General features: G+C 51.7%; 2 protein-coding genes across 2 annotated transcripts in view; one reads left to right on the forward strand and one right to left on the reverse strand.

Annotated features, from left to right (window-relative positions):
• Positions 1–43: 43 nt before the first annotated feature.
• TXNDC5 (thioredoxin domain containing 5) lies at positions 44–23,634 on the forward strand. The gene is made up of 10 exons (XM_004281049.4): positions 44–334; positions 3,698–3,847; positions 8,783–8,888; positions 13,221–13,317; positions 15,600–15,715; positions 17,092–17,178; positions 17,765–17,908; positions 20,721–20,803; positions 22,223–22,352; positions 23,392–23,634. The coding sequence occupies exons 1-10, from the start codon at positions 60–62 to the stop codon at positions 23,512–23,514; spliced, it is 1,311 nt and encodes a 436-aa protein (XP_004281097.1). The 5' UTR covers positions 44–59; the 3' UTR covers positions 23,515–23,634.
• A 1,198-nt stretch (positions 23,635–24,832) lies between these two features.
• BMP6 (bone morphogenetic protein 6) overlaps positions 24,833–27,892 on the reverse strand; it is a 146,210-nt gene continuing 143,150 nt past the window's right edge. Inside the window, exons 5-7 of the mRNA XM_004281050.3 lie at positions 27,433–27,509; positions 26,507–26,617; positions 24,833–26,415 (exon numbers count right to left, since the gene is read on the reverse strand). Of these exons, the coding sequence (XP_004281098.1) occupies positions 26,266–26,415; positions 26,507–26,617; positions 27,433–27,509 (338 nt within the window). The 3' untranslated portion in view covers positions 24,833–26,265. The remainder of the gene's footprint in view (positions 26,416–26,506; positions 26,618–27,432; positions 27,510–27,892) is intronic.

Raw genomic sequence — 27,892 nt, forward strand, 5'->3', positions numbered from 1 at the left:
GGCGGGCGGCGCGGAGGGGTTACCGGCCGCCGCGGCGAGAGCGCGCCCAACCAGCCGTGATGTCCGCGCGCGCCGGAGGCTTCCTCCCGCCGCGGCCCCGGGCCCTGGCGCCGGCCGCGCCTCTGCTGCTGCTGCTGCTGTTGCTCCTGCTGTTGGACGCCGGCGGCGGGCGCGGGGGCGTCTGGGCCCAGGAGCCGGGGTCGGCGGCGGACGTTGACCCCGCGGCCGACGGCGGGGACGGGCAGGACCCGCACGCCAAGCACCTGTACACGGCCGACATGTTCACGCACGGCATCCAGAGCGCCGCGCACTTCGTCATGTTCTTCGCGCCCTGGTAACTGGCCGCACCGCCCGCCTCGGGCTCCGCGGGTGCGGGTCTGGCCCGGGCCCGCACTATGCGCGCGGGGGTCGCGGGGCCGCGGCCTGGGGGCGCCCGGCGAGGGGCTGAGGGTCTTCCGGGCCGGGAGGCGGCACGCGCCGGGCGCTCGCGGCTGACGTGGCGCTAGGGCCGGGGTGGAGCAGGAGGGGGCGGTCCCCGAGGGCAGAGCCGGAAAAGGCCGCCGCTCCGGCTCCCGCGCCCCCTCCCCCGATCCCCGCACCGGGGGAGGGGAAGGGGTTGTCGCCCTTCGGGGCCGCTGGGAGCTCAGAGCCCGTCCGCCCCCTGGCCCCAAACTTCTGCGCCGGCCGGAGGCAGCGGCCTGCGGTGCGCAGGGACCCGGAGGCCACGTGCGGTCGCCCCGGCGACCAGGCGCCCGGCGTGCACACTTGGACTTAGGAGGCGGTTCTCTCGCCGCACAGCAGATCTCCGGCCTGCGAGTTTAATTGAAACACAGGGACTCACAAGGCGTGATTTCCCACCCTGCGGGAAGGGGTGGTCCAGGCAGAAGAAGGTTCTTGCGCTCCCCCGGGGGGTGGAGAACAGTGCGGGTTCTGGGGGCCTGTCCGCAGCCCCGGGGCGGTGGGGAGCTGTGCTCGCGGTGATGGGAGCCACTGGCCCCGGACCCAAGGCCGACCTCTGGCACCTGCTCCTCTCTGCTCTCTTGGGGCCTGGTCTGCAAAGTGTGAGATGGGAAAAGTTATTACTACGTTGAGCAGACGGTGCCCCTCGCCGTGGTTCTCGGGGGGCGGGGGGCTTTGGTGTGGCCTCGGTGCCGAACCCAGAGACGCCTGCCCTGTGGGTTGCCCTGCAGAAAGCCTTCCCGTCATTCGCACGAGCACAGGGACTGAGTGCCTTCCTCCTAGGGCCTAGATGCCCGCTGAAGGGGGTCCTCCGTGGGCGGAGCAGCCAGCCGGTCTTCGGGCCCAAGGCCCTTTGCAGGCTTTACTGCAGAATTTGGCATTCGCCCCCAGAGCGGAGGAGGCTCCTTGAGATGTGGGAAGGGGATGCAGGAAGGAATAGGGAGAAGATGCCCAAGAAAAACGGCCTGTTCAGAAAATGTGCAGGTGGAAGTTGGAGAAAACTTTTTCTCCTCCTCCCCATGTTCAGATGATGACTGTATTTCAGTTCATTTGGAGTTAAATCAGCACTTTTGGTCTGGGTCAGAGCTGTCCCATAGATACATTGTGTTTCCAGTTCCCAAGAACCAAGAGTTGAATTTGTAGAACTACCAGTGGTATAGAAAATACTTTGTAGTGTAACATAATGGACATCGATAGTTACTTTGTGAAGGGTATTATTCTCAGAGTAGCTATTCCAATTAAATACACTACTTAAGTGAAGCCTATTTTTGTGGAATAAATCTGCCCATGGATTTTTTTCCCTTGTATTTTAAAGAAAAACTGACATGTAGACATCGTAGGTCCGTGCAGTGCCAGTGGAGTTTTAATTCTGGAGTCTCTGTAATACTCACCAGCTAGTCCTGGGCTGAGTGTGGGACAGGACCGGGCACTTGGTATTAAGTACATTCCTTAAAGTAATGTAATGTTTCATTGTGTGTGGCTTATAGACTTTTAGGTGGATGCTCCCATAAAAAGTGACTTTTAAAGTTTTTGTTTGCTTCTTAATAGTCTACTGTGAAATGTTTAAATAGAGATGTGTGGGTTTCTGTGACAACATTTAAAAGTTAGACTTTAAGAGCAGATTGGAGCTCAGATGGAATACGCTGTGGGCTGCCCCTCCTCTTTCCATTTCAGTTTCTGGAATGTTGGGAGCCCACGTGTGATTTGGGGGCAGGAGCTAATGAAAACATCGATCTGTGTGTATTTGCTCTGAACTGGGTAGAGGCAGGGCTGTCCTACTGCTGTAGATCTTGTGCCAGCGTCAGGTCATAGCTTCTCTATGGCCAGTTTTCAGGTCACATTGAACCTGGTGACAGTGAGGTCAAGGTTGGAGCCGCCTCCTCGAAAGGACCAGGTGGCTTTGCTCTGTTATGTGACCACAAACTGCCTCTGAATGCAGCTGCTGTCTCAGAGGTTCATGCTGTAGCCCCAGAGGTCCAAACCCAGAAGTGCCAACTGCACGGCACCCACGGATCCGTCGCTGAGAGATCGCCAAGCACTTAGTACGTGCCAGGCACTGGGGATCCAGCTGTAGAAAGGGTGATGCTTGTCTCTTGTTCCATGTATACTGAAATCCAACAGGGGTTTTCCCTCACAATTGTCTTCCAGAAAAGAAGGGGTTCATATTGTATTCGAACCTCTTATAAAGCAGGATTCTCTTCTCTGGCCAAGAAAGTGCTTAGGGAAGACAGGTTAGCTTGAAACAGAATTTTCCAGTGCTTCCTTTAGGTGCTTCCTGGTGAGGTCATCTGTCAGAAAAGAAAAGAGGCAAGGAGATTTAACACTGATTTTATTGAGAAATTATTTTGAGGATGAACTCAGTTATTAAGTGTTGGGTGTTCTTACCACACTTTAGAAAGCAATACAGCAAGTAGTTACATCGTAGACATCACGAATACACACTTACCAGGTGAATGGGGAAAAAAACTCCACATGCCATAGTGTTTGTGTATAGTTAAATTCATACACTGGATTTTATGAGTGTATGTTTGAGTATATCAGATTTAGAAGTTTGGGGGTGGCCACAGGCTTTTTGTATGCTTCTCCCTGGAGAGAATGCAGAGCTGATTTCATTTCGAGGCTGCCTTGCATGTGGGGAGACTCGGTTACATGGTAGAGGAGACCTGACTGTCAAGGAGCCATGGCGAGGGGAAGTGCTGAGCCACCGCCACAGGGGCGGAGCGAGGGAGCTCTCCAGAAGAAGGGGAGAAGAGAGTGGACACCAGACAGCCTGGGAGTCACTTCCTGGAGGAAGTGACAAATAGGAATGAGCCAGGTGGGTTTAGGGAGGAAGTGTCAGAGAGAAGAGTGTGCTGATTCCCAGGGCCCGGCCAAGCTACGGCCCTTTCAGGAACCTGGAAACTCAGCAGCGTGGCCCAGTGGTGGGCAGCAAGGGAAGGAGGGCAGTGTGCATAGAGGTCAGGTGGGAGGTCAGCAGGGACCAGGTCCAGGGGGAGCCGGCACAGCGCCTGGCTAAGTTTTGATTTCACGCTGAGAACGATGCGGGGTCTCTCCGGAGGGTTTAAGCAGGGGAGCAAGATTATGCAGACACTGTGAGCTGTCTGGCTCCGTCTCCACTGCAGTGTGAAGAAGGGGTTGGATCAGAGAGCCCCACTGCCCTAGGAAATGGCTGAGCAGGTGGGTCGGGCACCCTCTGATCCCGGCGCTCAGCGTGCTTGTCACTGTCACCTTGCTACAGGTGTGGACACTGCCAGCGGCTGCAGCCTACCTGGAACGACCTGGGAGACAAGTACAACAGCATGGAGGACGCCAAGGTGTACGTGGCCAAGGTCGACTGCACAGCCAGCTCGGACGTGTGCTCCGCCCAGGGTGTGCGTGGGTACCCCACGTAAGTGACGGGCGCTCGCGTCCTGTATCCGCCGGGTCTTGCTCGGCTTTTCGCCAGCCGCGTTCGGCCAAGAAAGTTCAAGTTAAACTCTTGGCACCTTCTTTGTAGTTCTGAGGAGTGAGGGGATGCCGACTTCAAGCAGGCACTCCCTGTGTTAGGGAAAGGTTATATTTGCACCGTGTGTGTATTCGGTGCCTTTTTTTACTTTGTTTGGGAAAAGCCTTTAATTAGTTGAGTGTTCCTGTTTATAAAAGAACATGTCTGCCAGACAAAAGTGGCATTCTCCACGAGGTCCTGTCACGTTTGACGTTCACACGTACGTTTACACGATGAGCACCGACTGTCATGAATTTGCGTCTGAATTTTTGGTCACTCTGTTAATTCTTAAGCCTCCCTTCTAGAGTTATTTCCCATGTGACTGGCCCGTGGGCTGTTTCTGTTGGAAAGAAAGTGCAGCTGTTCTGACAAGTGATACTTGCTACCTACTTCCTTGACAGTTAAAACAGTTTTTTGGTTTTAAGAACAGAAATTGAAACTGGCTTAATGAACAAAAGACGGAATTAATTTGAAGGCTGTGGGGGAAGGCCTCTGAGACTCAGCTCCATGGGTTTGGAGGTCTGTTTTTCTGCCCTCCCGCCCCTTAAGGTGACTTAACCCCCCGCTCTGCATCTCTCTGTTGCCATGGCGGACTTGGGCCCGTCCGTCGCCGATTGGCCCAGCTTGGTTGGACTGTTCATTCCAGAAACCATCTTTGTGACCCGAGAGGCAGGATCTTGTCGCAAGACGGCAGCCCCGTTCAGACTCAACATTTACTGGTGGAGTGAAGAGCGCTTCTCCAAAAAAGGGAAGACGCTGTTTCCAGAAGGATGGGGGAGGGGTTGGGCACCACAGGTCCCCAAATATTTGTTCAGATTGACAAATGAAGTCAATCCTTTGGGAAACCCGAGCTGATCTTCAGACTTGAGAGGCCGCATGGAAAATGGCAGGAGCTCTGGGCTGGAACCTGGATGTCACGGTCTGGACCCCAGCTCTACCGTGTACTTATCCTGCAGCTCTGGTCACGCACGTTCCTCAGCCTCTGAGTCTGAAGTAGGATGCTGACACCCACCCCCCCATAACATTGTTGTGTGTAATAACGTGTGTAGATACCGATCTGAACATACCCAATAATGTTAAGGTTTCCTCTAACCTTTGGAGATTTGGCATTTCCATAAAGGGCCCTGGAACTCTTGATCTTTGGTGACTGTTTGCTAATGTGGGTGCAGTAACTCAAGTGCACATCACATCAGAGCAATAGAGACAAAACTTCCTGCTGTATGTACCTACCCGTTGGCATCACTGTCCTGTGCTCCACTGCGTTGCCTTTAAAGTAAACTCTGCTTGTATGAAGAGCATCCCAAAGCAGCAGCCAGTGAGGAGTGGGACCAGTTACCTGTTGAGAGCCTGTTACTTTCAAGGTGCAGGAGCAACAGAGATGGGTGGCCATGGTGTCCACTCTGAAACAGCCGGCTGTGTGTGGCCCTGTGGCTCTGTGCACGGTAAACCACGCCATAGGGAAGGTGAAACAGGACCAGTCATAGGGCTGAGAAGGCAAGTGTCAGGGAGAGAGTAGAGGGTTCCACCTGCACCCGGTCATACGAGCTCTCTGGCTGCAACATCAGTTACTGCACAGATGCTATTCACAGATACTGCAAGATCCATGTTGGATCAGGTGTCCTGATTTGTTTTTTAGAAGATATGGTCTCCCCAAGAAAACCATGCACTGGTTTTGTGTTGTTAAAAAGAACTATACAATACAATGAGCTACCACTACGTGGTTTGGGAAGGAACCTCGTCACAGCCCGAGAACAGATTTTCCACAGAATGCAGGAGGTAGGGGCATGCTGCATAAATGTAGTGGCCTCAGGGCGTTCATAGATGAGCCTGTGTGAGCTTTCACTTCTAGGGATGTTTCGAGGCCTGAATCAGGTGGTGATGTAAGTGCTGAGGCGGGTTGCGGAGCGGGGTGTCAGCACATTAGCTTTTAGGTCATCCCTCCCCTGTCACCTTCAACTGGAGGAAAGGATTGGAGAGGGAGGGAGTTTGGGTTCCCAGGTCCCTGGAGAAGGCTGCCTACGCTCGGGAAGATGTTTTGAGGTCTTGCTGTTGAGACAGTAAAGAATCCTTATCACCTGGGAAAATGCTGGCAGGGGCAGGGCTGAAGGAGGTTCCCTAGGGCTGCCATGCAGAGTGCCACTGAAAAGAATAGAAACGTATTCTCTCACAGTTCCGGAGGCCAGAAGCCCGAGATCAAGGCATCGGCAGTGCCGTGCTGCCTCTGAAACCTGTCAGGGGTCCTTCCCTGCCTCTTCCTGGCCCCTGGTGGTTGGCGGGCAGCCCTCGGTGTTCCTTGCCCTGCAGAAGCGTCACCCCAGTCCTGCTCCTGGACTTGGCCTTCTGCTGTTTGCTTGTCTCTCTCTGTGTCTGAATCTCCCCTTTCTGTACATACTGGATTAGGGCCCACCTTCACGACCACATTTTAACTTGATGGCCTCTGTGCAAATCCTATTTCCAAATAGCGTCACATTCCATGGTAGCGCGGGTTAGGACTTCCGCAGATCTTTTTGGGGACAAAATTCGACCCATAACACCATCTCATCTATAGTAGTAGAACTTCCATCATTGCTGTTTTCCAGAGGGTCCCAGCACTGGGGATCTTTTCCCCTGCAGTCTCCTTGATTGAGGAACAGATCACCAGGAAAACAAGTGCCCATGTGGAGGTTTGGTAACAGCAGAAGAGTTTGGGGCTATACTTGGGGCGTGAACCCCGTGGCCTGCTCTGCATTGCTGCCCTCACCTCCATGTACAGTGGGAGTGAAGTCAGATGCCCCTTGAGGGAAGCTCTGCCCTCCCTAGGCTCTGTGAACTCAACCAGAATCTCAGACTCGAGCTGGTTAGAAAGATTTTTAATCCAACAACAGGAAGAGATTTTAAAAACTAGTTTTGCTTCGCTCAGTGTACACCACATGAGGGAAAAGTCCCAGATTAGGTTTTACTGCATTTTAACCTTAGCAAAGGAATGGAGGATGGGTTCAACAATGCCTGCTCTGATTTCTGATTTTTTAAAAATTCTTATATAGTTTTATTGTTACAATTAATATTTAAGCCTTCAGATTTTCTTTCTTTTTTTTTAACATCTTTATTGGAGTATAATTGCTTTACAGTGGTGTGTTAGTTTCTGCTGTACAACAGATTGAATCAACTATATGTATACATACATCCCCATATCTCCTCCCTCTTGCGTCTCCCTCCCACCCTCCCTATCCCACCCCTGTAGGTGGTCACAAGGCACCGAGCTGATCTCCCTGTGCTATGCGGCTGCTTCCCACTAGCTAGCTATTTCACATTTGGTAGTGTATATATGTCAGTGCTACTCTCCCACTTCATCCCAGCTTCCCCTTCCCCGCCCCCCATGCCCTCAAGTCCATTCTCTACGTCTGCGTCTTTATTCCTTTCTGATGTTTTGAGGATCCACTCTTTTCCATCCTGAAGCGCTTTGGTGGAGGGAGGTACTGGGGGAGAGGTGGGGAGTGGAGAGGGACAGTAGCCGCCCCTAGTCCTTTGTGGGCACAGCTCACGTTTCCAGAGCGTCTCAAGGGGTGGATGCGGTGTTCACAGTCTGAGAGCCTGCTTTGGAGTCACTTGAAATGTTACGCTTCGTGAAGGAAGGGACATACTGGCCGAATGGAGTTAGACTGCGTCTTTTTGTCATGGCTCTATGAGTATAAGCTGCTAGGGAAGGGGACATATATTCTTCACTGGAGACACATTGGGACGTCCCCTAGCCCATCACAGGAGCTGAGCTTCTGGGTGAGGCCAGTAAGCCCATTTTCACCTGAATGCCTTCTCCAGCCAGTGTGTTGGTTTTCTTGTTTGGTGTGAAACTTCATTTTAAGACCTTTGTGGGGCTAGCTATCCAAACCCACAGTTTGATTTCTGCGTATCTTAACCTCTCGCACTCTGGCACTGTGCATTGGGCGTCTCCTAACAAAACCCACGTACATGCCAGGAAGCGTTAGGGGTGTTTTAGATGAGTAGGCTCGCCCCTGAGTGCTAGCCTGTGTTTGTTACCTGTCAGTAGCCATATTTCCCCCTCCATCCTGCCACCCTCTATTAATTCTGTCAATAGAAGAATTATTCCCTCCCCTCCCCACCTTCCTTGACGCCTTCTGTTAAGTTTTATCTGGACCGTGTTGTCCCGTCACCAGTGGAGTGACACAGGGTCTGGACGTGTTCATCTCGGCCTCTGGTGATGTCTTTGCTCCCCTCCAAAGGCAGAGCTCCTTGCTCTGTCTGCAGATGCCTAGTGTGTGTGTAAAATAGAAAGGGTTCCTTCTCTGGGGGCAAGTGAACGGGCCATATCAACCAATGTCAAGGTTGTCCTTATAGTTGGAAAGTTGAACTCTCACAGTAGCTGGATATTCATGCGTTGTAAGAGTTGAATAGCTGACAGTGTATCCTGGAAATACATTTACTGCAGAACAATGCTATTTCTACTACAGTTGTAAATTGTTTTTCAAAATGCAGAACGTAAGAACTACTGAAGCCGGGGAAGGATAACAAATGTGGGGCAGGGGAAAGCTAGAGAGCTCTGCACACCTGAACCCTCATAGCTTTGGGGGTTTAACTCACGGCCTGATGTGTTCACCCCGGTTTTGTTTTTCAAGAATAACATAAGAAGCTTTTAAAAGTTCAGGATTAAGTGACTATGTTATCACCTAGAACATTACTTTTCTTTCTTTTCCAAGTATCATCAGAGAGGGGCAGGGGTGGGCTGCCTGCAGCCCGCCGACACCTCATTTTTATGATTGTTCCGCTAACTGAGTTTGCTCTCTGCTCAGAGTGGTTTGAAGTGCTTTAAAATCTACTGCAACTAATCCTCTGTTACTCTTTCAGCTTGAAGTTTTTCAAGCCTGGCCAAGAAGCTGTGAAGTACCAGGGTCCCCGGGATTTTCAGGCCCTGGAAAACTGGATGCTGCAGACGCTGAACGAGGAGCCCCCCGTGAGTGCACACGAAGCCACCCCCTCTTTCTTCCTACAGTTTTGGGGTAGTCAAGAGGCCAGTTTAAGTACCATCTTTTTTTTTGTTTTTTTTTGCGGTATGCGGGCCTCTCACTGTTGTGGCCTCTCACGTTGCGGAGCACAGGCTCCGGACGCACAGGCTCAGTGGCCATGGCTCACGGGCCCAGCCGCTCCGTGGCATGTGGGATCTTCCCGGACCGGGGCACGAACCCACGTCCCCTGCATCGGCAGGCGGACTCTCAACCACTGCGCCACCAGGGAAGCCTTAAGTACCATCTTAAAGCAACTTTTATCATAAGTAAAGGTTCACTTTTTTTTTCTTCTCAGTTTTTCTTTTTACCGTGATAAAATACACACACTATAAAATTTGCCCTGTTAACTGTTTTTCAGTGTACAGTTCAGTGGTATAAATACATTCAGAATGTGGTGCCGCCGTCACCACCGTCCATGCACAGAAATTTTCCGTCTTCCCGAAAGGAAACCCTGTCCCCGTTAAGCCCTGACTCCCCTCCCGCTCCGGCAGTCTCTGGCGCCCAGCGCTCTGTTTTCTGCCTCTATGAATTTGGCTCCTTTAAGTACCTTATGTAAGTGGGAAAAGATGAACTTTTAACAACTTTCTGTTATGGAAAAGTTCAAACAGGCACCAGAGTAGAAAGAAGAGTCTAATGGATGGTGGGCAGGAGTGCAGGGAAGGTGGCCCCACGTGCCCGCCTGAGCCTTGACAGTGGTTCCCATTCTGGGGGCCTTATTTTGTCTCCCCTGCTTCCCCGCCCCACGTTTGGCTGCACAGTCAGTGTCATTTGTAAATATTTCAGGATGCAGCCCACAGATGAGGACTTACTACTTTTTAACATACCTTCTGTGCCCCCTTCACATGTAATTCAGCTCGCAGTAATTCCTCAGCACCTGAGATGGACTCGTGGCCACCCAGGGTCAGGCCCAGGGTGGGGACCTCGCTCCCGCGGGCGGTACCCACAGTGTGAATCTTCCCTTTGCTTCTCAACCCTCAGCCCCACGGCCCTAAGTGGCTTTGCTGATAACAGAATTCAATACCCTTCATACTCTCCATGTCTTAATGGCCTCCCCTGCGGTAAGGATAATATCAGGAAATGGGAGAAACTGTATGATTTCTGAGATATTTTTTAATTGAAGTATAGTCGATTTACAATGTTGTGTTACTGAGATATTTTTTAAAGACATAGTTATATGTAGAGTGTTACAAAAAAAACCTGTAATCCTCCTCCAGCTGATGTTAGGACCCTTAGTTTTGTTATAAATCACTGATCGTGAGCCCTGCAGTGAGCGTCCCTTCGTGGGTGGTGCTTTCGGATCAATGCTGACTGCTCAGGCCCACAGAGGCTGAGCTGTATTTTGACGGGAATAGAAAGATGGCCCGTGTTCCCGTGCTGTACGTTCCTGATGAAAATATTAAGAGCATCTGAAGTCTTTGAATGTAATGTCCAGTCCAGCACTGGAGTAAGACCGTGGTATTGCGTCAGGCAGGCGCTCCCTGACCTGAAGGTTGTCTGGGCTCCAGGGCTCTTTTGGGGGCCCTGATGCTGTTGGTGTCATCTTCCAGGGTGTGGTCCTTCAGCTGTCCTCCAGATTCTGTGTAGAGGTCACAGCTAATCGGAAACCCAGCTGCTTCCCAAGTGCTACTTTACCTCACATTCTTAAAAAGTTTAGAACCACATGGAGAAGAACGTTGGCATACGGTATTGAATGTGTTGACCAGAGACGTGTCTAATTTTAGGCAACAGGGAAAACCACAAACCTCGCGGAGAGTAAATTTGCATCTTTGTCATGGCAAGAAAGCTGGAGGAGCAGGTGTAACTTTCACATAGGTTTAAACTTCAAGTTTTGTGTTGTTTTTTTTTTTTGTGGAAATGTCCTCTGAGGGGAGGAAGCCAGTTTTTTTTTTTTTTTTCTTTTTTCTTTTTTGCGATACGTGGGCCTCTCACTGCTGTGGCCTCTCCCGTTGCGGAGCACAGGCTCCGGACGCGCAGGCTCAGTGGCCATGGCTCACGGGCACAGCCGCTCCGCGGCACGTGGGATCTTCCCGGACCGGGGCATGAACCCATGTCCCCTGCATTGGCAGGCGGACTGTCAACCGCTGCGCCGCCAGGGAAGCCCGGAAGCCAGTTTTAAAGGGGAGTTCATGGTCTCCAAAAACATTTAAAGTAAACTTTTCAGCAAAAAGCCAGTCTTCTATGATGACTTTATTCACGAAAGCATCTGCCAGTGTCAGGATAGCAGAAAGACTTCATCTCATGAGCCGAACGTCTTTCTGGGGAGTGGAGCCCAAAGCACGGGCTGGGGATGGGGCAGCCAGGCTGAGGCTCACGTAGCCATCCTCAGCGGGGTACCCCGGGGGCGTGGCCACATGGAACCCACCCCTCCCCACCTGAGACCTCAGTTACCCACTGGCCATATCTTTGTGTCTCGGAGCAGTGGGGATCTCAGATAATTGCTAGAAATGATGACAGGGTGCCTTATTATAGAAAAGTTCAAATATTCAGACTTAATACTGCAAGCTGAAATTCTTTTCAATGTGAATTTTGCCTTATAAGCAAAAACTTTTTAAAAACTTCATCTGTATTTATATCTAAATAACTTAATATACACATTTTCATCTTTAAACAGGATAAATTTAGATTTTTTCCTTCCTAGCATTATGGCAGTATTAAAGGAAGTCAAAAGAAAACCTGCCATTTCTTAAATTGTACCCCAATTTTTATATTTCCATGTTTCCTTCTGTAATTTTTCCTTAAACAGTCATCATCAAATAAACATGGTTCCTTTCATTAATGATCTTTTTATATAGTTGAATCACCTTTATACTGACCATATTTTATCTCCTGGATTTGCCATAATCCAGCTCTTCTCTGTCCATGAATAGTTAGGTTATGTATATTTTTTCTGTCATCAGAAATGCTATAAGGAACATTTTTATCTTTGTAAAGGACGTTTTCCTTTTCTACTTTGGAGTGACTTTTTAGACTATATTCCCAGACATAAAATTGCAAGGCAAAAAATAAAAAAGCAAGACCACTTTTATGGCCCCTGATGAATACTGCCAGATCGCTTTCCTAAGACTCTGTAAGCCCACACTGTCACCAGCCCGGGGAGAGGGGAGGGTGGCCGTTCTGTGATACACTGTGGTGTTCCCATAATGGCCATCCCTGCGTGCCACCGAGGCACAGGCTCCTTCGGTGCCGTAAGTGGACATTTTGCTACTGCAGCCCTTTGAACGTCTTATACAGGGTGACGTGTCGTCTTTTGTTTCATGTTATTGGAACTTAGCTGACTGTTCACTAGCCATCACTCTCGGTCATCCTTTTGCCTGGGTACTTAGCACTTGGACAGTTGTGTCAAGCCAGCAGTGGAAAAGAAAACTTCATGGTGCTTTACTGCTCAGCTTTGAGCTGTCAGCACTTTGAAAGCTTTTAAAGACTTAACTTAGATATTCTTTTTAATAGAAATACGAACCACTAGGTAAAAACTGAGTAACACACACCCACGTGTCTATAGCACAGTGGGGATTCAGTGGTCTTCTCTTTACCTCTGCTTGCAGGCCGTGGCTGTGTCGGCCTGAACAATTGAGACGTTTCGCACGGTGTGGTAGAGTGGTTAGTAGTTAGTTGTCACACTGGTGTCTGCCAGGTACTGGAGAAATGCCACTTCTTGTCCATTCACTGTGTGTTTCTGTCCCAAACTCTTGCTAAAAGTGCAGCCCATGTTTGCCCTGTGGTTTTCTCTTTGCTGCCTTCCGTCCACCTGAATCTTCTTTCTCGTCGCCTTTTCTCTTTTATCAGCCCTGCAGAGTTTGACCTTCCTTCACAGGTTTTATGTTTGTGTAGATAAAGGGTGGCCAGGCCCGCCTGCTCTCTGACGGTTTCCTGCTCCCCGTCGTGCCCCTTTTGCTCCCTCTGTGTCTTCGGGTGCTGCTTCCTTCTGTATTCTACACGACGTCTCAGGTCACGTTTGAAAGCACGGGACAGGGTGCTGGTTTGGGGTGCCCCATCCTTCAGTTTGTCTGCTCTGTTGGGTAGGGTTTGGGGACAGCAAAGGACGGGTTGGGGCAGGGAGGCCATCACCCAGCTGCCTGGAGCATCGGTCCTCGAGCATTTGCCAAGGGTGACAAAGTCGCTTCTTTGCCCGGGGCGCCACCTCAACACAGCAGTGTCCCTCGAAGCCTCGAGGTGGCAGGGGAGGGAGGAGAGCATAGAAGGTTCCAGACAGAAGCCTCCATGGGCTCCCCTGGGTCTTCACACACACACCCAGTGACCCTTGTTCCGTCTCTTCCCATCAGACACCGGAGCCCGAGGTGGAGCCACCCCGAGCCCCCGAGCTCAAGCAGGGCCTGTACGAGCTCTCGGCCGGCAACTTTGACCTGCACGTGGCACAAGGTAGGCGGGCGGGTGCACCGGGTCTGCACCTCTGGGCACCCCTGCCCGGGCCGTCCTCCTGGGGGGCCTGGCTTTTCCTCTTGCTGCTTGAGGGCTGGTGGGTCGCAGCATGGCTGGCACTTGTCCAGAGCTTCTCTCCCCCAACCCCGATGGCATCAGTGTTTAATGCTCTTCCTCTCGGAGATGATCCCTCTTGTCTCTGTCCTTAGGGAAGGGCCAGCCCTAATCCTAAGCTAAAGCCTCAGGTGTGGAAAGCTCACTGATGGTGAGTGGGTGCACGCACTTGTGTACTGGCTGGACAGTGCGTCCTTGGATAAGAATGTTTGTTTATATTAATGTTAAGCATATGCTTATTGACCTGAGGCAGAAACAAAGGTTTCTCTTACCTGTTTAAACCAGAATTTATTGGGACCATTATAACACACGAATCGAATCAGCGTAGGTGTTCTTTACACTTAAAATATTTTTCGATACCAAATCTCATTTTTTGAAAATAGTCTCCTAAATGTCAGAATGACCTGAGTACGATTTCTAACGTTAATGATGTGTAAGGCCTTTCTTCACACGTTCGGAAGTGTGGGCTCAGCAGTGAAAGGCTTGAAAGTGTGTTCAGCCTCCTTGCTGACCTGCCCTCTCAGATGCTGTCATGGAGAGAGATCCTCCTGGGAGACGGGGTTGGAAACGCTCTTAGGAGGGCTTAAAATTGTGTCCGGCCCTGAAGCCTCCTGCTTGCTGGTAGTTGACATAACACCCCATCTAAGGCCTGACATCGCTTGTGGTGATGCCTTCAGCCGTTTTTAATTAAAGGTGGCTAGTTAATTGGTACAGATGCTCTGACAGGGTTTCTATCCTAAGGGGAGTCGCTTTAATTTGAGATGGGCTTGGGCTCCCTGCAGCATGCGCTCCCAGGGCCACCCCGTGACAGACCACCGTCCGAAGCCCAGCCCTGACACCCCCTCGAGCAGGTCACCCACCGAGGGGCCGTGTGCCCGCACACCGTGGCCTCGTGCTGCTGACATGAGGGTCTCTCCTCGGAGAGCGGTGCAGCCCCGCCCTGACTCAGCTGCCGGGCCTCCTGTCTCCGCCTCACAGCACAAAGTAGCGACACACCTGTCTGGAGACGTGGTTTCAGCCTTGCAGATCAGCTGCTCATGTATATTTAAAATGTTTTTATTTAAATTTCTTAACTGGAGTATAGTGGATTTACAGTATTGATTTTGAAGCACGTTTTTTTCCCCATTTCCCTCGAACGCATCATTGCCGCGGTGACAAGATGCCGCGGTGACAAGATGCCACCGTGAGCGTTGCCATGGCAAAGTCCGACTCTGAGCCTGAGTCACACGTCAGCGTCCGTTGGTTGGTTCTCTCCTTGGCCACAGCCTGATTTCGGTTTGGTCTCAGCCTGACACCGTTTTGGCCCTAGGCCGGTCAAGGTAGAAGAGCCCAGATGAAAGTTTTCAGTGCCTAAATCATGGTGTTGTGAGGCTTGTTTTTTTCCTAGCCAAGGGGAGTGATATGCAGTCTTTTTAGACCTTCTATCTTATTGTGAAATAAAACCCAGATACAGAAAACAATGTAGGGTGTAGTGAATGGTCATAGAGCGGTCACCCGGCTCAAGACAGAACACTGCTCGCTTCCCGTGCCCTGCCTCCAAAAGGCACTGCCCTGGCTGTAGGGAACCCGCCACTTGCTTCATGGTGTGGAGTACGGTCGCCCTGTCCACGTCACCCTGATGTCTCTGTTCCCTGTGAGTTGGCCGTTGAATCTAGGGACTTTATCACGTTCTGTTTGATGTTTTGGGGGTTGTGAGCAACACTGCGTAGCTGGGAAGTCTCTCTGTGACGTCAGTGGCCTCGTCCGTCAACCGCCTAGAGCCGTAACTCACGAGGGATGCAAAGCCTGCTGCTGTAATTCAAGCATCCCTTCTTCATTTTTACAGCAGGAGACACTTGCCCTCGCTTCTCACTTGGTTATCCAGCGGTGCAGGTCACGTGGGAAAGACAGGCTAAGTGCCTGATTCTTTCCCTTTATCGCCCGTTTTCCGAATAATGAGTTGGGTCCCTGTTGTCCTCCAAAGATGACAGATTGGTTTTTAAGGATCGTTATGAACTCATGGGTGGAGACATATTTGATGGGGAGTCATTTTTTACCAGTTCAAGGGTTCATGCTGAACTGAGCTTTGCAGGAGGACAAAGATGAGACGCTTCCACTCACGCTCTAGGTGGGTGGGTGTAACTCACACTCCCTCTCCCCTCCCCCGCCTTCCTTCCCCACCCCCGAAGGAGACCACTTTATCAAGTTCTTCGCCCCGTGGTGTGGTCACTGCAAAGCTCTGGCTCCGACCTGGGAGCAGCTGGCTCTGGGCCTTGAACATTCCGAAACTGTCAAGATTGGCAAGGTAAGTGAAAGCCCTTATTAAACCGGAAATAGACCGCCTCTGGCTGGATTAATTAGCTGAGTAGCCCATTCTTCATTCTGTGCACAGAGTCGCAAACTTGATTTATTTATTCCATTTAGCGTGCCACTTGATAATTCATTTCACCTTCACAGATGGCAGCCGGGTTTCGAGTGTGCTGGCTTTTCCATAGTCTAGAGATAAATTATGGCTTTGGCTCCTTTGTTTATTTTGAAGCAATGGCCAATTCTGAATTGGCAGCCCCAGAGCCCTTTCTGCAAAGATATGGGGCAGAGCCTTAGAGAACATTCACTGGACGTACTTGGAGACCATCCACAGTCGAACTCACCCAAGAGCTCTTTCCTAAAAGGACCTTGGGCTCTGTGCTCACACCCTGTGTGCAGCCTGCGTGCAGAAGACCCGCCCGTGGGGAGCCCTGGCTTTTGCCCTGCTGCCAGGAATTCTTTCCCACTTTACGTAGGGAAACCAGAAGTGATGCCTTGACAGCTGGGTTTTCGGGAAATATCTAGAGCAGCTTCCGGGCCTTCAAGCACTTTTAATCCGTCCATCCTCCAGCACCTACCAGACACCCTGCCTGAATTGCTTTTATAAAAATCTCATTTTCTACCTTGCCGGGGGCTGATTTGTATACAGGAGTAATGCTGTGTGTTCAGGAACTGTAGCTAATAAGGTGATGCGCCCAGCACAGTGAGATGGCCAAAAGCATAAACGTGGGATTCGGACAGACCTGGCCGGCCACCCTCAGGCAGCTTCTCCACACCTCAGTCTCCCCCTTCGCAAAACCGAGACGAGATCTGACTGGGGCGGTGGTGAGGGTGACGGTGAAATGCTGAGCACGACGCTGGGCACAGAGCAGATGCCTAGGAAATTGTAATGGTTGTGAAGTGAAGTTTTCACTGTTGTGTGTTAAACACTTAACTTGACATCTTTTCAGTTTTATCTTTATTATATTCCAAATACTCCTATTTAAAACTCCTGAACCTGAGAATACATTTCTGATGACTGGCGTGGGTCTCTGTCCACGACAGCTGGCCGTCCCCTTCTCCAGATGTCAGGCTAGGCTCCCTCTCTCCATCTGCTGACCTGCTCAGGGCCCATCTGCTGACCTGCTCCCCCAAAACTGGCATTTTTGAGTGAAAAGAAATCATGTCTCTAAAGTAAATCCCATCACTCTGCTCCCTAAGCTCAGGTGTATTTTGGGGTAAAGTCTCTCCAAAAGCTGCAGCTTGCTGGCAGAGACGCTACAGATGGGGAGTTGTAGAAATTTTCTTTCTTTGAAAAAGCACTGAGTGTCCGAGAGCCCATTTACCAGGAAGGCTCGCGGAGAAACTGACGGGGCGCGTGATCTGTATTTCCAGGTTGACTGCACACAGCACCATGAACTCTGCTCAGGAAACCAGGTCCGAGGTTATCCTGCTCTCCTCTGGTTCCGAGACGGTAAAAAGGTACGTCTTCGGGTCTTAGCGTTGAGACAAGATGTGTGTCTTAACCACGGCTGAACAGTCGAGTGGTTTAACGGGTGGCGCGTTGCCAGCACAGACTGTTTGGGCACTGGTTTAAAGGAATACGCATCACGGAGCGAGAATGTCTTTCTCTTTGTTGGTAAGGCCTGGCGGGTTGAGAGAAACCATCAGGCGTTATGCACTCCCGAAGCATCTCAGCGGGCTCAGGTTAACTCTAGCATAAGCCGGATGGACGGTCCTAGGGTAACTGCTCTGATTCCGACCTTTGAGAGGGGTCAGCGCTCGCTCTTGGTAAGGCCCTTCAATGCCGGCTTCGTCCCTGGCCGCTGGGCAGCGCCCAGACTTTGGAACCGCTTAGCTCTGCAGAAGGAAGGCGCTGTGAAGTTCTTTGCCCAGAGCCAAACTGCGGTTGATCATCTGTGCTTTGCCTTCACCTTTGAGCAGCAGACACCACAGAGCCGGGACACCCAGACAGAGACGTCCGATGGGGGCGGGTCACGCGTGGGCAGGTGGAGGGTTGAGGATTCACAGCCCTGATGTGTCTTTGTGTCGCCTGTGTCCCGGACAGGTTGATCAGTACAAGGGGAAGCGGGATCTGGAGTCGCTGAGGGAGTACGTGGCATCGCAGCTCCAGAGCACGGAGAGGGGCGCCCCGGAGCCCATCCAGCCCTCGGAGGCCCCCACGCTGGCCACTGAGCCCGCGGCCGACCAGGTGGGTGCACGGTCAGCTCCCGCCTCCAAGCGACAGCGCAGGCACAGCACGCGGTCGGTCATTCACGTGGTGGGCTGGGGTCCACTTCTCAACACAGCGTTTTCTTGAACTCCTTTCACATGCTTGTTAGGGGGTCAGCGTAGACAGAGCTTCCCTTTAAAGAACCTGGAGTGGGTGTGAGACAAAGGATCCTGCGAGCATTTGGTGTCAGCATTTCTGGACAGTTCTTCCCTTTGATTCAGCACTCACTAACTTGAAGGTATTTGCTGTGAAAGCTGGGCTGTTGCCTCTTGGGCCCGTTCTGCTCGTTTCCATAACTTGCTGCAGTCAAGGTGGTAAAGGCCCCTGAAAGAGCTGCAGCAGAAAGGCTCTGCGCGTTGGAATGTCAGAGGCAGATTGCTGTAGGCTATTTCATTTGTCCAGACGATCGCTGACTTATCGAGGTGTCCTCTTCATATGTTCAGAGCGTAAGGTTTCACGTTTGTTCGTTCTGCGTTTATCAAGCCCTGTCGCGTTCCAGCCACTGTCCTAGGCCGCCAGGACACAAAGCGAATAAGGTCGTTTTCCGCCTGTGGAGAGTGGCGGGTGGGAAGGGGGAGACACGCGAAGATGTCGGTGCTGCGACGCAGGCCGGGGCGGGGAGGCAGGGAGCGCCACCCCACGGGTGAGTCGGTGTCCGCTGGAGAGCCGTGGGGAAGGCCGCCTGGCGGCGCGTCAGCCGGCAGGAGTGAAGAGGGCGCGAGGAGGCCAAGGGCACCGTGCGGGACGCAGAGGGAGCCGGCGGCTGGCCCCCGGAGGGCCTTGTCCGCCAGCCGCGGATCTCAGGTCTGCAGGGAGCCAGTGGAGGGCTTGGAGCCGACGTGGACTTTAAGAAAGCCGGCTGGCTGCAGCCTGTGTGGACGAGACGGAAACCGCTATATCTGGAGACGAAGGATGCAGGGACGGTGGGCAGGGGCGTCCAGTTCCCCCTGCGCAGTCGGGATGGGGGAGGGGAGGGGAGGGAGGGAGAGACGGGCTGGCGGTGCCGGGTGGGAGGGAGGCGATGGGTCCCTATTCAAGGTGTTGCTTCCAGGGCTGTGGCGGTCTGCACGTGGCGACAGGTAAGAGTCCGGAGCTTAAGCCGGATGCCTGTCTAGACGAGGAGGTTCCCGCATCTGCTCCCGTAGGTAGAAACCGATGCTGAAGCCGCGGGTGAAGATGGGATTATTCGGGGAGTCAAAGTGGTGTTTTCCCGGGAAAGCAGTGCTCGGATGTCCCAGCTGAGAACCATACTTAAGGCCTGTTTGTCAGTGTACTTCCAAAGCCGAGTCCTTGTGTTGCCGCCTCGGTTCACACAACGGCACTCCACAGCACGCCAGGTTCTTACCCGGGACGGCGGGCAGGGCGGCCCTGGGCCTGGGGAGGACGCCTCCCTGGTGACTGTCCAGCCTCAGCACTTACAGGAGCGATCGTGACTTGCTGGGGCTGCCACGCCCGGGGCCCAGGGATCAGGCTTGGAGAGCCGGCAGCCGCCGGCCCCATACTCCCAGGGTGGGGCTGTGATGGCGCCTCCGCCCCCCGGGCCCAGCCCCTAGTGGGACGCTTGTAGGTTGGGGACCGCGTGGGTGTTAGTTAAAAGTGGAAGTTTTGGTTTAAGAAGTAAACAAACGATTTCGTAGTTAAGGGACCACGCGTCAAGGGAGCGTGTGTCATGGTGGTTGTAAAGGTCACCCCACATCGAGTATAATTATATACTGTGGGTGTTTTTGTCAAACCCAGAAGGGTTTCTATTTATAATGAGGTTTTCCACCGCTAAGTGGGTCTTTCAGTGAGTGTGGTATCATGTTTCTGGACATGAAGATGGCAGCGTCTGGATGGCCCCCTCAGTGCCCCTGCGTCCTGGTCACAGACACATGGTACTTGGTGCTGGACTCGAGTGGGGCAGCCCTGGTACACTTTGCCACGTGATACATCATCCGTATTCTTTTTATTTATTTATTTATTTGGCTGCATCGGGTCTTCGTTGAGGCACGCAGGATCTTCGGTTACGGCGTGCGGGCTCAGTAGTTGTGTCGCGCGGGCTCTGGAGCGCGTGGCCTTAGTTGCCCCGCAGCGTGTGGGATCTTAGTTCCCCGCCCAGGGCTCGAACCCACGTTCCCCTGAATCGGAAGGAGGATTCTTAACCACTGGGCCACCAGGAAAGTCCCCATCATCCATATTCTCACGAGAGGATCACAGATCCGTTTTTGGAGGAAAACACATAGACATAACCCTGTGCAGAGCCTTCAAGATAGAATCGCTTTAGAGCAGACTGCCGTGTGGCACCTTGGCCCTGAATTCTCCAGCCTGAGTTCAAATGAGCAGTCTTCACATTTACTGTGAATTTGAAAATGGAAAGCAGCCTGTTATCTGTAGAAGCACATGTTGCCTGTGCTTGTGTAACTAAGGTCCTTCCGTCACATAGAGAAGATAATTATGAATCTGTAGGATGAGAGCGATAGAGTCGGCGGGGAAAGCAGTGCGTACAGACTTCAGGGAGGCCGGTCAGCTTGGACTTCGATCAGTGTCCGAGGCTCCAAGCCCGGGAGGCGCATGCTTGGGCCCTGCCCACCCAGAGCCCTGGAGACAGCGGCTGCACCTGACCCTGCCTGGGCTGGCTGGGAGCTTTTGTGGAGCTTGTGAAAAGTGAGTTGTGTAGGTATTTGTGTGTGGCCTCGGAGCACACATCACAGCATTTTAAAAGATGACGGACCTGTATCTCTGCGATCCCAAAGCATGGTCCCCGCTCTGCTCTACGTGGTGTATTTGAATTGTGGCTTTTCCCTCCCCCAAGGGCACTGTGTTGGCACTGACGGAAAATAACTTCGATGACACCATCGCAGAAGGCATAACCTTCGTCAAGTTTTATGCCCCGTGGTAAGTAGCTGTTGAATTAGAACCTTGGTCCTCGTGCGCTTGAGTCACATCCTATTTTTCAGGCCATAGGCCAACCCTCCGGACTCAGTGTTGGGCAGATACATTTACTTGTAGTTATGCTACAGGGAAAAAGGAAATGTCATTATATGTGTTAGAGTTTGGTGGTAATTCACAAAGTGATGGAGAATGAGGTTAACTTAAAGCTCAGTCTGCTCTGGAAGAAACAAAACTGGAGACTTCTTATCGTGGCCATGTAACACTGCAGTTCTGTGGTATCTGGGCACTTTGCCAAATAGATGGCTTTTGGGGTTAAAAACACCGTGCACATCATGAGGTATTAAGAGCTCTGCCCCTTAGTCTCTCTGGATGTTGTAGAGAAATCGAGTAGAGCTCAGCTTTCCGTTAGAGCCATGCAGTCTGTCAGTCACCTGACCTTCCTGGCCCGTGGCCCTCGGGGACCAGAGCAGAGATGGGCTGCTCGGAGCCCGAGACCGCGGCAACCGCAGTCAGTGGGGAGACGATAGGTTCCAGGATGTGCCGTGAACCACTGCGGCTTTGGATGCCCTTTAAATCCTTTGAACCCACTTTCCTCAGCTGTAAAACGGGGAGAACGCTTTGTCTTGAAACAACCCATTTGGAAAGATAGTGTTGAGGAGAGAGAGATCCTGTTTCTGAACACAAACACACACGTGCCATTTTCGCTTCTCACTTTGTTTCATTGCGTGCATCCATGAGAATCATAACGGCAGAGATAAAAAAGTTAACGAGTGACCTGTACGACTTGCGCAGGTTTTATTCTTAAAGAGTAGAATCACTAGTAAATAATGCCTTTAAAACTATCACGTATTTTCTAGTTTTTTTTAAAAAAAACCCTAAAGCTGTACAGATCACGTACAAGGACAGAAGAGCCGCTTTCATTGAAGGGGAGCAGGTCATAGAGGGGAAGATGGTCAGGAAGGGGGTATAGTAACAGGTGGAAGTAGAGTTTGAGCCGAACTTAGTGGCCTCAGTGCTCACACCACATCCCGGAAGCTTCAGGGAAGCTTTGAAGTTCTTTTGAACATTTAAGACCGTCAGAAATATCTGTTTTTGGCATTCAGGTGATTTTTTAAAAAGCCCACAGTTGACCGCACCGTAGAGATGCTTGCAAAGCTGAAGGTGTTTTGCAGACGTCTTGTTGTCAGTCAGGGTATCCGAAAGCCTGCTCGGGCTTGGGTTTGAACTCCGTGTTCGGGATGGGAGAGGACGAGCAGGTGCAGGAGGTGGGGGATGATAGCGCGCCCCGCGGGAGAACCTGCCGGTTTATCCACTTCTGGGCAGCTGTCGGCTGCTTCCTACAGAAGAAACAGGCTGGGCAGTGAAGTGCAGGCGAGTGAGCTTGACGGGACCTCAACAAAGCTGTCGCTCTTCTGTCCCCAGGTGTGGGCATTGTAAGAGCCTGGCTCCTACCTGGGAGGAACTCTCTAAAAAGGAATTCCCTGGCTTGGCGGGGGTCAAGATCGCCGAGTTGGACTGCACTGCGGAACGGAACATCTGCAGCAAGTACTCGGTGGGTCCACATGGATGGGAACTCATGGGGACAGAGGTGGGGGCGGATCCCAAGTGGAGCTGTAATTCGGTACTGTGGGCTCAACCAAGATAACTCATCCTCTCGACAAAGAGTTTTTTGTGTCCTTTGGGGATTTTTTTTCCCATTTGAGAAGCAAAAGAGCTGCTCTCTCAAAGGAAAGGCTGTCTTCTGTGAGTGCACACAGTTCAGAGGGGTTTTCAGGCCTTGCCACCTGGGCGAAAGGCAGGCAGTACCTGAGACTCTGAGCTGGAGGGCAGGGCGCCACCTGCGCGGCCATTCTCATTGGCTAAACGGTCAGCTGGCTTGTAGCCTTCGTCGCACACACAGACACAAGGCAGCGCTCAGTGCAGAAAGTATCTGATCCTACGCTTCCCTGAGAGGGCCACACCAATGGGCCAGGCTTGGCTTCTTTACGTAACTGTTGCCTTCTTTCCAAGCTGTTAGCACCATCGAATAGCCCAGAAGATTTGCAATTTATTTATATTTTTCCATTTGTGATGTTTTTCTTAAAACATTTTTGAGGCCTCCGGAGTTTATTAGAATAGATGTATGTAGCACAGACGTCGTCTACTTACTAGAAGATGCCAGTCATTTTTTAAAATGTTTTATTTTTTTGGTGCTTTAAAGAGAAAGGTGAGCTGTGCTGACAAGTGTGCATCCTTGAGGCTCCTGCTGCCACTCAGCGCGGACCACAGAGCGCCCTGGTGTCGCCAGGGAGCTTGTGGGAAATGCAGCCTCAGGCCCCCTCCATCCCCACCAGCTCCCCAGGCGAGACTCCACTCTAGGGTGAAGTCACTCCTTGTTGCTAATCTTGAAAGTAGGTTTGGGTTGGAAAGTGAATATAGAGCCCCAAGGCTCTGCTTTCTGAACTCTTAGGTACTTTTTTGATGGTCTGTACGTTCTGAAAATTTAACTATAGACTTCCCTGGGCACGACTCTAGGATCTCTTCTGATTTTATTTAAGAAGCGACTTTATGTTGGTTTTCAAATTTTTTTTTTTTTTTTTTTTTTTTTAAAGGTACGAGGTTATCCCACATTGCTGCTTTTCCGCGGAGGCAAAAAAGTCAGCGAGCACAGCGGGGGCCGAGACCTGGATTCCTTGCACCACTTTGTCCTGCGCCAGGCGAAGGATGAACTGTGAGCTCGGCTGGAAGCTGTCTCCTGCCTGGCCCTGGGCAGGAGCTCAGTCCTGCGGCCGCTGCCCGGTCCCTTGCGGTGGTGACTCAGAGATCCGAACGCACTAAACTTGTGCTATCTTCTCCATGTGTGTGTTTTTTAAGCCAACACACTCCACAGATTCTTTCTTAGGTTTCTCCAAGTACATGTGTAACTCATGATCCCTTTGCAAACTAAATATTTTCAGTGGCAAGCTACCATCCATCCCCTTTAACCTTCTCTCGGTGAAATCTAAATGGTTTCCTTTGAGACTAAAATAGAGTCAAGGAAATTCCAATTGCCAGACTGTTTTTGGCTTTGGAGTAATTCTGGTGAAAGCATCATGCGATGCATAGTTTTTGAACCATCCGCGCACAAGTTCTGGAAAGGTGGCCTTGCCTTGTGGCGATATTGCGTTGCTCTGATCTGAAGGTCCCAGTTGACTTGTTAATAACGTCGTTGGTCCGTAGCTTGGAGCGGATTTAAAACACAAAACCCCGTCGCCTCTGGAAGAGCCACTTTCCCAGCCCCTCCTGGATCTTCTGTCTCTGTTGATACCTCTCTCACGGGGAGTGGTGAGCCATAATGAAAACGGTGGTACTCCTGACGCGTGCCTGAGTAAGGTAATGCTGATGCCATAGTCTTGTGTGTGTGTTGATACTTGACCAATCGCTTATTACTGTTCAAGGGATACTTCTGTCCCTCCTGGGTGAGAGATTTCATTAGTTAACATGAAGCCAGAGTCCACGTGAACTTGAAGATTCGATGTCTCGCGTGGAAAGTTCCACAAGGCTTGTCCCGACTATTAACTCCTAGGAAGATTCTGCTTGGCTTGGCCATCTGGGGCAGGAGCCTTCCCAGGTCTGCGTATCAGGGACCGAGGAAGCCCTGCAGCCCCAGAATGGAGCCCTAACCGAAGCAGCTTCGGACTCAGCAGTCCTTCTAGAGGCCGTGTCCTGTACTTCGTCTGCCTTCGAGGAGGTCAGTCTTCTACTGTAAGAAGAGTGGAATTAACTTGACCTCAAGATCAAAGGAGGAGAGAGGCAGGGCCGAAGTAGACCACCTTACCGACGTCCGCATAACCCACGCCGTCCTGGTTGATAAGGAGCACGTCTACCCTCACCCTTGGAAGTCCGCAGCTGTGGGACGAGGCTCCCTCAAGGCATGTGCCTGTAGGTTCTTCGCCATCAGGTGCTCCTCGTGATAACACTCGTCACCCCACCGCCCACGCTCAGGAGATGTGGCCACTTGGCACAAAGTACCTGGTGGTCAGGACCTTAGAAACAAGACCCCGTCCGCTGTGCACGGCAGACGACAACAGGATCCCGGCCAGCCTCTGCCTTAAAGAAAATCTTTATTAATCATGTATGGTTCACAGATGTTCTTTAAAAAAGACCCCAACTTTCTAGAGAAGCACAATCCTCATGAGTGGATTCATCTTTGCATCGTGAGTCTTGCTTTAAAAAGGAAATCAAAGTGGTACAATTTGTTTACACTATGATACTTTCTAAATAAACTCTTTAAAAAAAAAAAAGTCTGGTCTTTCCTTAAATGTTACAGCAAAACAGATATAAAATAGACAATAAATTATAGTTTATATTTACAAAAAAGCTGTAAGTGCAGTTATAGATCATAAATGTATTATTTAATCAGTTTAGTATGAAATTGGTTTCCGAGTACATGATTGTGAAAAAGACATTTAAAAAATACTCTCAGATTTAATCTGAGTCTTACTTTCTACAGGAGAAAACCGTGATTTCGGTTCCTAAACCACATACCCATCCTAATCTCTTCCTAAGGCTGGGTGCCCTTCCTCAGCTCATCGCCTGTGCTGGTCTAACCTCAAGATGCGGGACGCTGTCCAGTAAGAGGCAAGGAACCGTTTTACCGACACAGATGAGGGCTGACATTCCTGACGTAAACGTGCTTTTTCAAAGAGCCGTCCCTCAGGGGGAGAGGTGCGGGCGTGTAGCTCGGTTAAAGTGATGGCTTTAAGAAGACTTCTCATCCCCGGAGCCTCGCCTCAAAGTGGGATCACTTTAGTCTCTGTTTTTGGTCCTAGCAAAGAAAACAGCAACTGCTGGTGGTGGTGGGGGGGGGGGGGGGCGCGGGGTGGAAATGATATGGTTGAACTGAAATAAGGATATTTTCATATGGACAAAACGCCCGCACAAACATGTAACAGCACGACTGAGACAAAAGGCACTTGCGGGCTGCCCGGCTCCCTCCCGGGCCGTTGATCCCACGTGAGAAACCGACCTCCCTGGGATGAGAGCTCAACAGAGACGTTCTTCCCCCATTCCCGTGATCTGCAAAATCTACCTGTGAGCAGCTACTGAGCCCGCTGATATCTGAGCCAAGAAGAATTTTACTTTAAGATTATCTTCCCTATTTACTTACTAAAACCACAAAGAGCTTGATCTAAAGCAAAATAATTTGGGTGGGTTTGGGGGGGCAGAGGGGAACCTTCAAAGTTAGGTTTCTTCAGTCACCGGACTTCATGCTACAGACACTCAAACTCAGCTTCCTAGAGACCGACAACTACTCACGACATTTACTACGTGAGCAGGTTACGGACGAGGTCCTTTAAGATGTCTGTCAGGGCGGAAAGGCAGCAGGCAGCACGAGATGGTGTCGGCGTCTTATCCCGCTGTCTCGGTGCTTCCGGGTGCCTTTTAAGGCAGACGTGATGCAGGAGTCCAAGGCAGTGCATGTGTCCCCAGCAGCTCGTCCTGAGTCAGTGGCACCCACAAGCTCTGACGACCATGTTCCTGTATTTTTTCAGGATGACGTTGGAGTTGTCATCAAAGTAAAGCACAGAGATGGCATTCAGTTTCGTTGGCGCACAGCACGGTTTGGGGACGTACTCGGGATTCATAAGGTGAACCTGTTTCAAACACAGAAGGAGGGGAGGTGTCGTTAGGAACAATACCTGGCCCGGGCCTACTCCCCAGTCACGTGGAGATGCCAGCGCTCACCAGGGTCTGCACGATGGCATGGTTGGTGGCGTTCATGTGCGCGTTGAGAGGGAAGGAGCATTCTCCATCACAGTAGTTGGCAGCGTAACCCTTGGGTGCAATGATCCAGTCCTGCAACAGAGAGAGTGATGTACACACACACCTCGTATCACCTGTGCCCTCAGGAACCCTGCGAGAAGCTATCACTCACATGGGGCAGCTAAGGAGACAGACACAGCAGGTCGAGGTCACACTCGAGGGGCAAAGCGAGGCTGTGAACCCGGTCAGTCAGACTCTGGAGCCCTCGCTCCTTCCACAGGCCCACAAGGCCCTGACCTGCTCCTGGCCCACCTAGGCCTGGAGGCCTGCAGGTGGCTGGCTCCATGAACTTGGACCAAAGGAGCCTCTCCAGGAGCCCGGGTACTCCGTCACCGCAATGCCACCGCACGTGGGAACGATCTTCCATCACTGGAAGCCTAGAATTTGCGTCTTCTCTTATTAACTAGCAGTGGTCTTCGGGAGGGAGGCAGGGCATTGGTGCGCTTCTAGTCTGGGCGAACTGGCATGTGGCCCTTGGAGAAGTTAACTGTTAGATGCTCTTCCAGCCCCTTCTCTAAGCACAGTGAACTCCTGTTTAAATGCCCAAAGCAATACAGGCCCTGTGGACCCTGAGAGAATGAGAGAAGAGCACTGGGAAATGGGCTACTGATTTGGAGGGACAGGGCGCCTGTGCACCTGGAAAGGAGCCGGGGGGCTTCCTGCCCGAGTGGGCGGGCCTTTTGCCACCCCACTCCAAGACCTGGGCATCTGGAAGGGCCCCTAAGACCTTCACAGGAGGAACCTTCTCAGCCCTCAAGTTCAAGGTCTCTGAGGATGGCTGCTGCCTCTAAGATGAGAAGAGGCTGCCGAGAGAGGGCCTCGTCCCCCTTGCGGTCCAGAGCACTCACCTGCCAGCCCAGGTCCTGGAAGCTCACGTAGAGCTCGTGCTTCCTGCAGGCTGTTTTCAGTTCACTGCTGTTGTAATCTGTTGGAGAGCAGAAGATGCAACAGTTAACTGATTCATTCTTCGCTTACAAACTTACCCGGACAGTTAACCACGGGCCAGCCGTGCGCAAGGCCCCCGCTAGACACCGCTGGGGCGCCCGCAGTTCTGCAGCCTCCTCCCAGCTGCTCGGGTGTTTGACTTACTCCGTCTCGTCCACTCTGGGGTCAGTCACTGCCGGGCACACTGGCACACAACACATCATTACTGACCTGAATGGACTCCTTTCAAGCAACAGACGTTTGTCGTGATCCCCTGTTGGACCAAGATGCCCCAAACACCCCGGGGCCCTGACTTGGAGGACATCGTATTCACAAGCAAGACACACCAGGCAGGTTCCGCTCGCTTTCTAAAACCGGGGCTGT

Source organism: Orcinus orca, chromosome 10 (assembly GCF_937001465.1).
Source record: "Orcinus orca chromosome 10, mOrcOrc1.1, whole genome shotgun sequence".
Lineage (NCBI taxonomy): Eukaryota > Metazoa > Chordata > Mammalia > Artiodactyla > Delphinidae > Orcinus > Orcinus orca.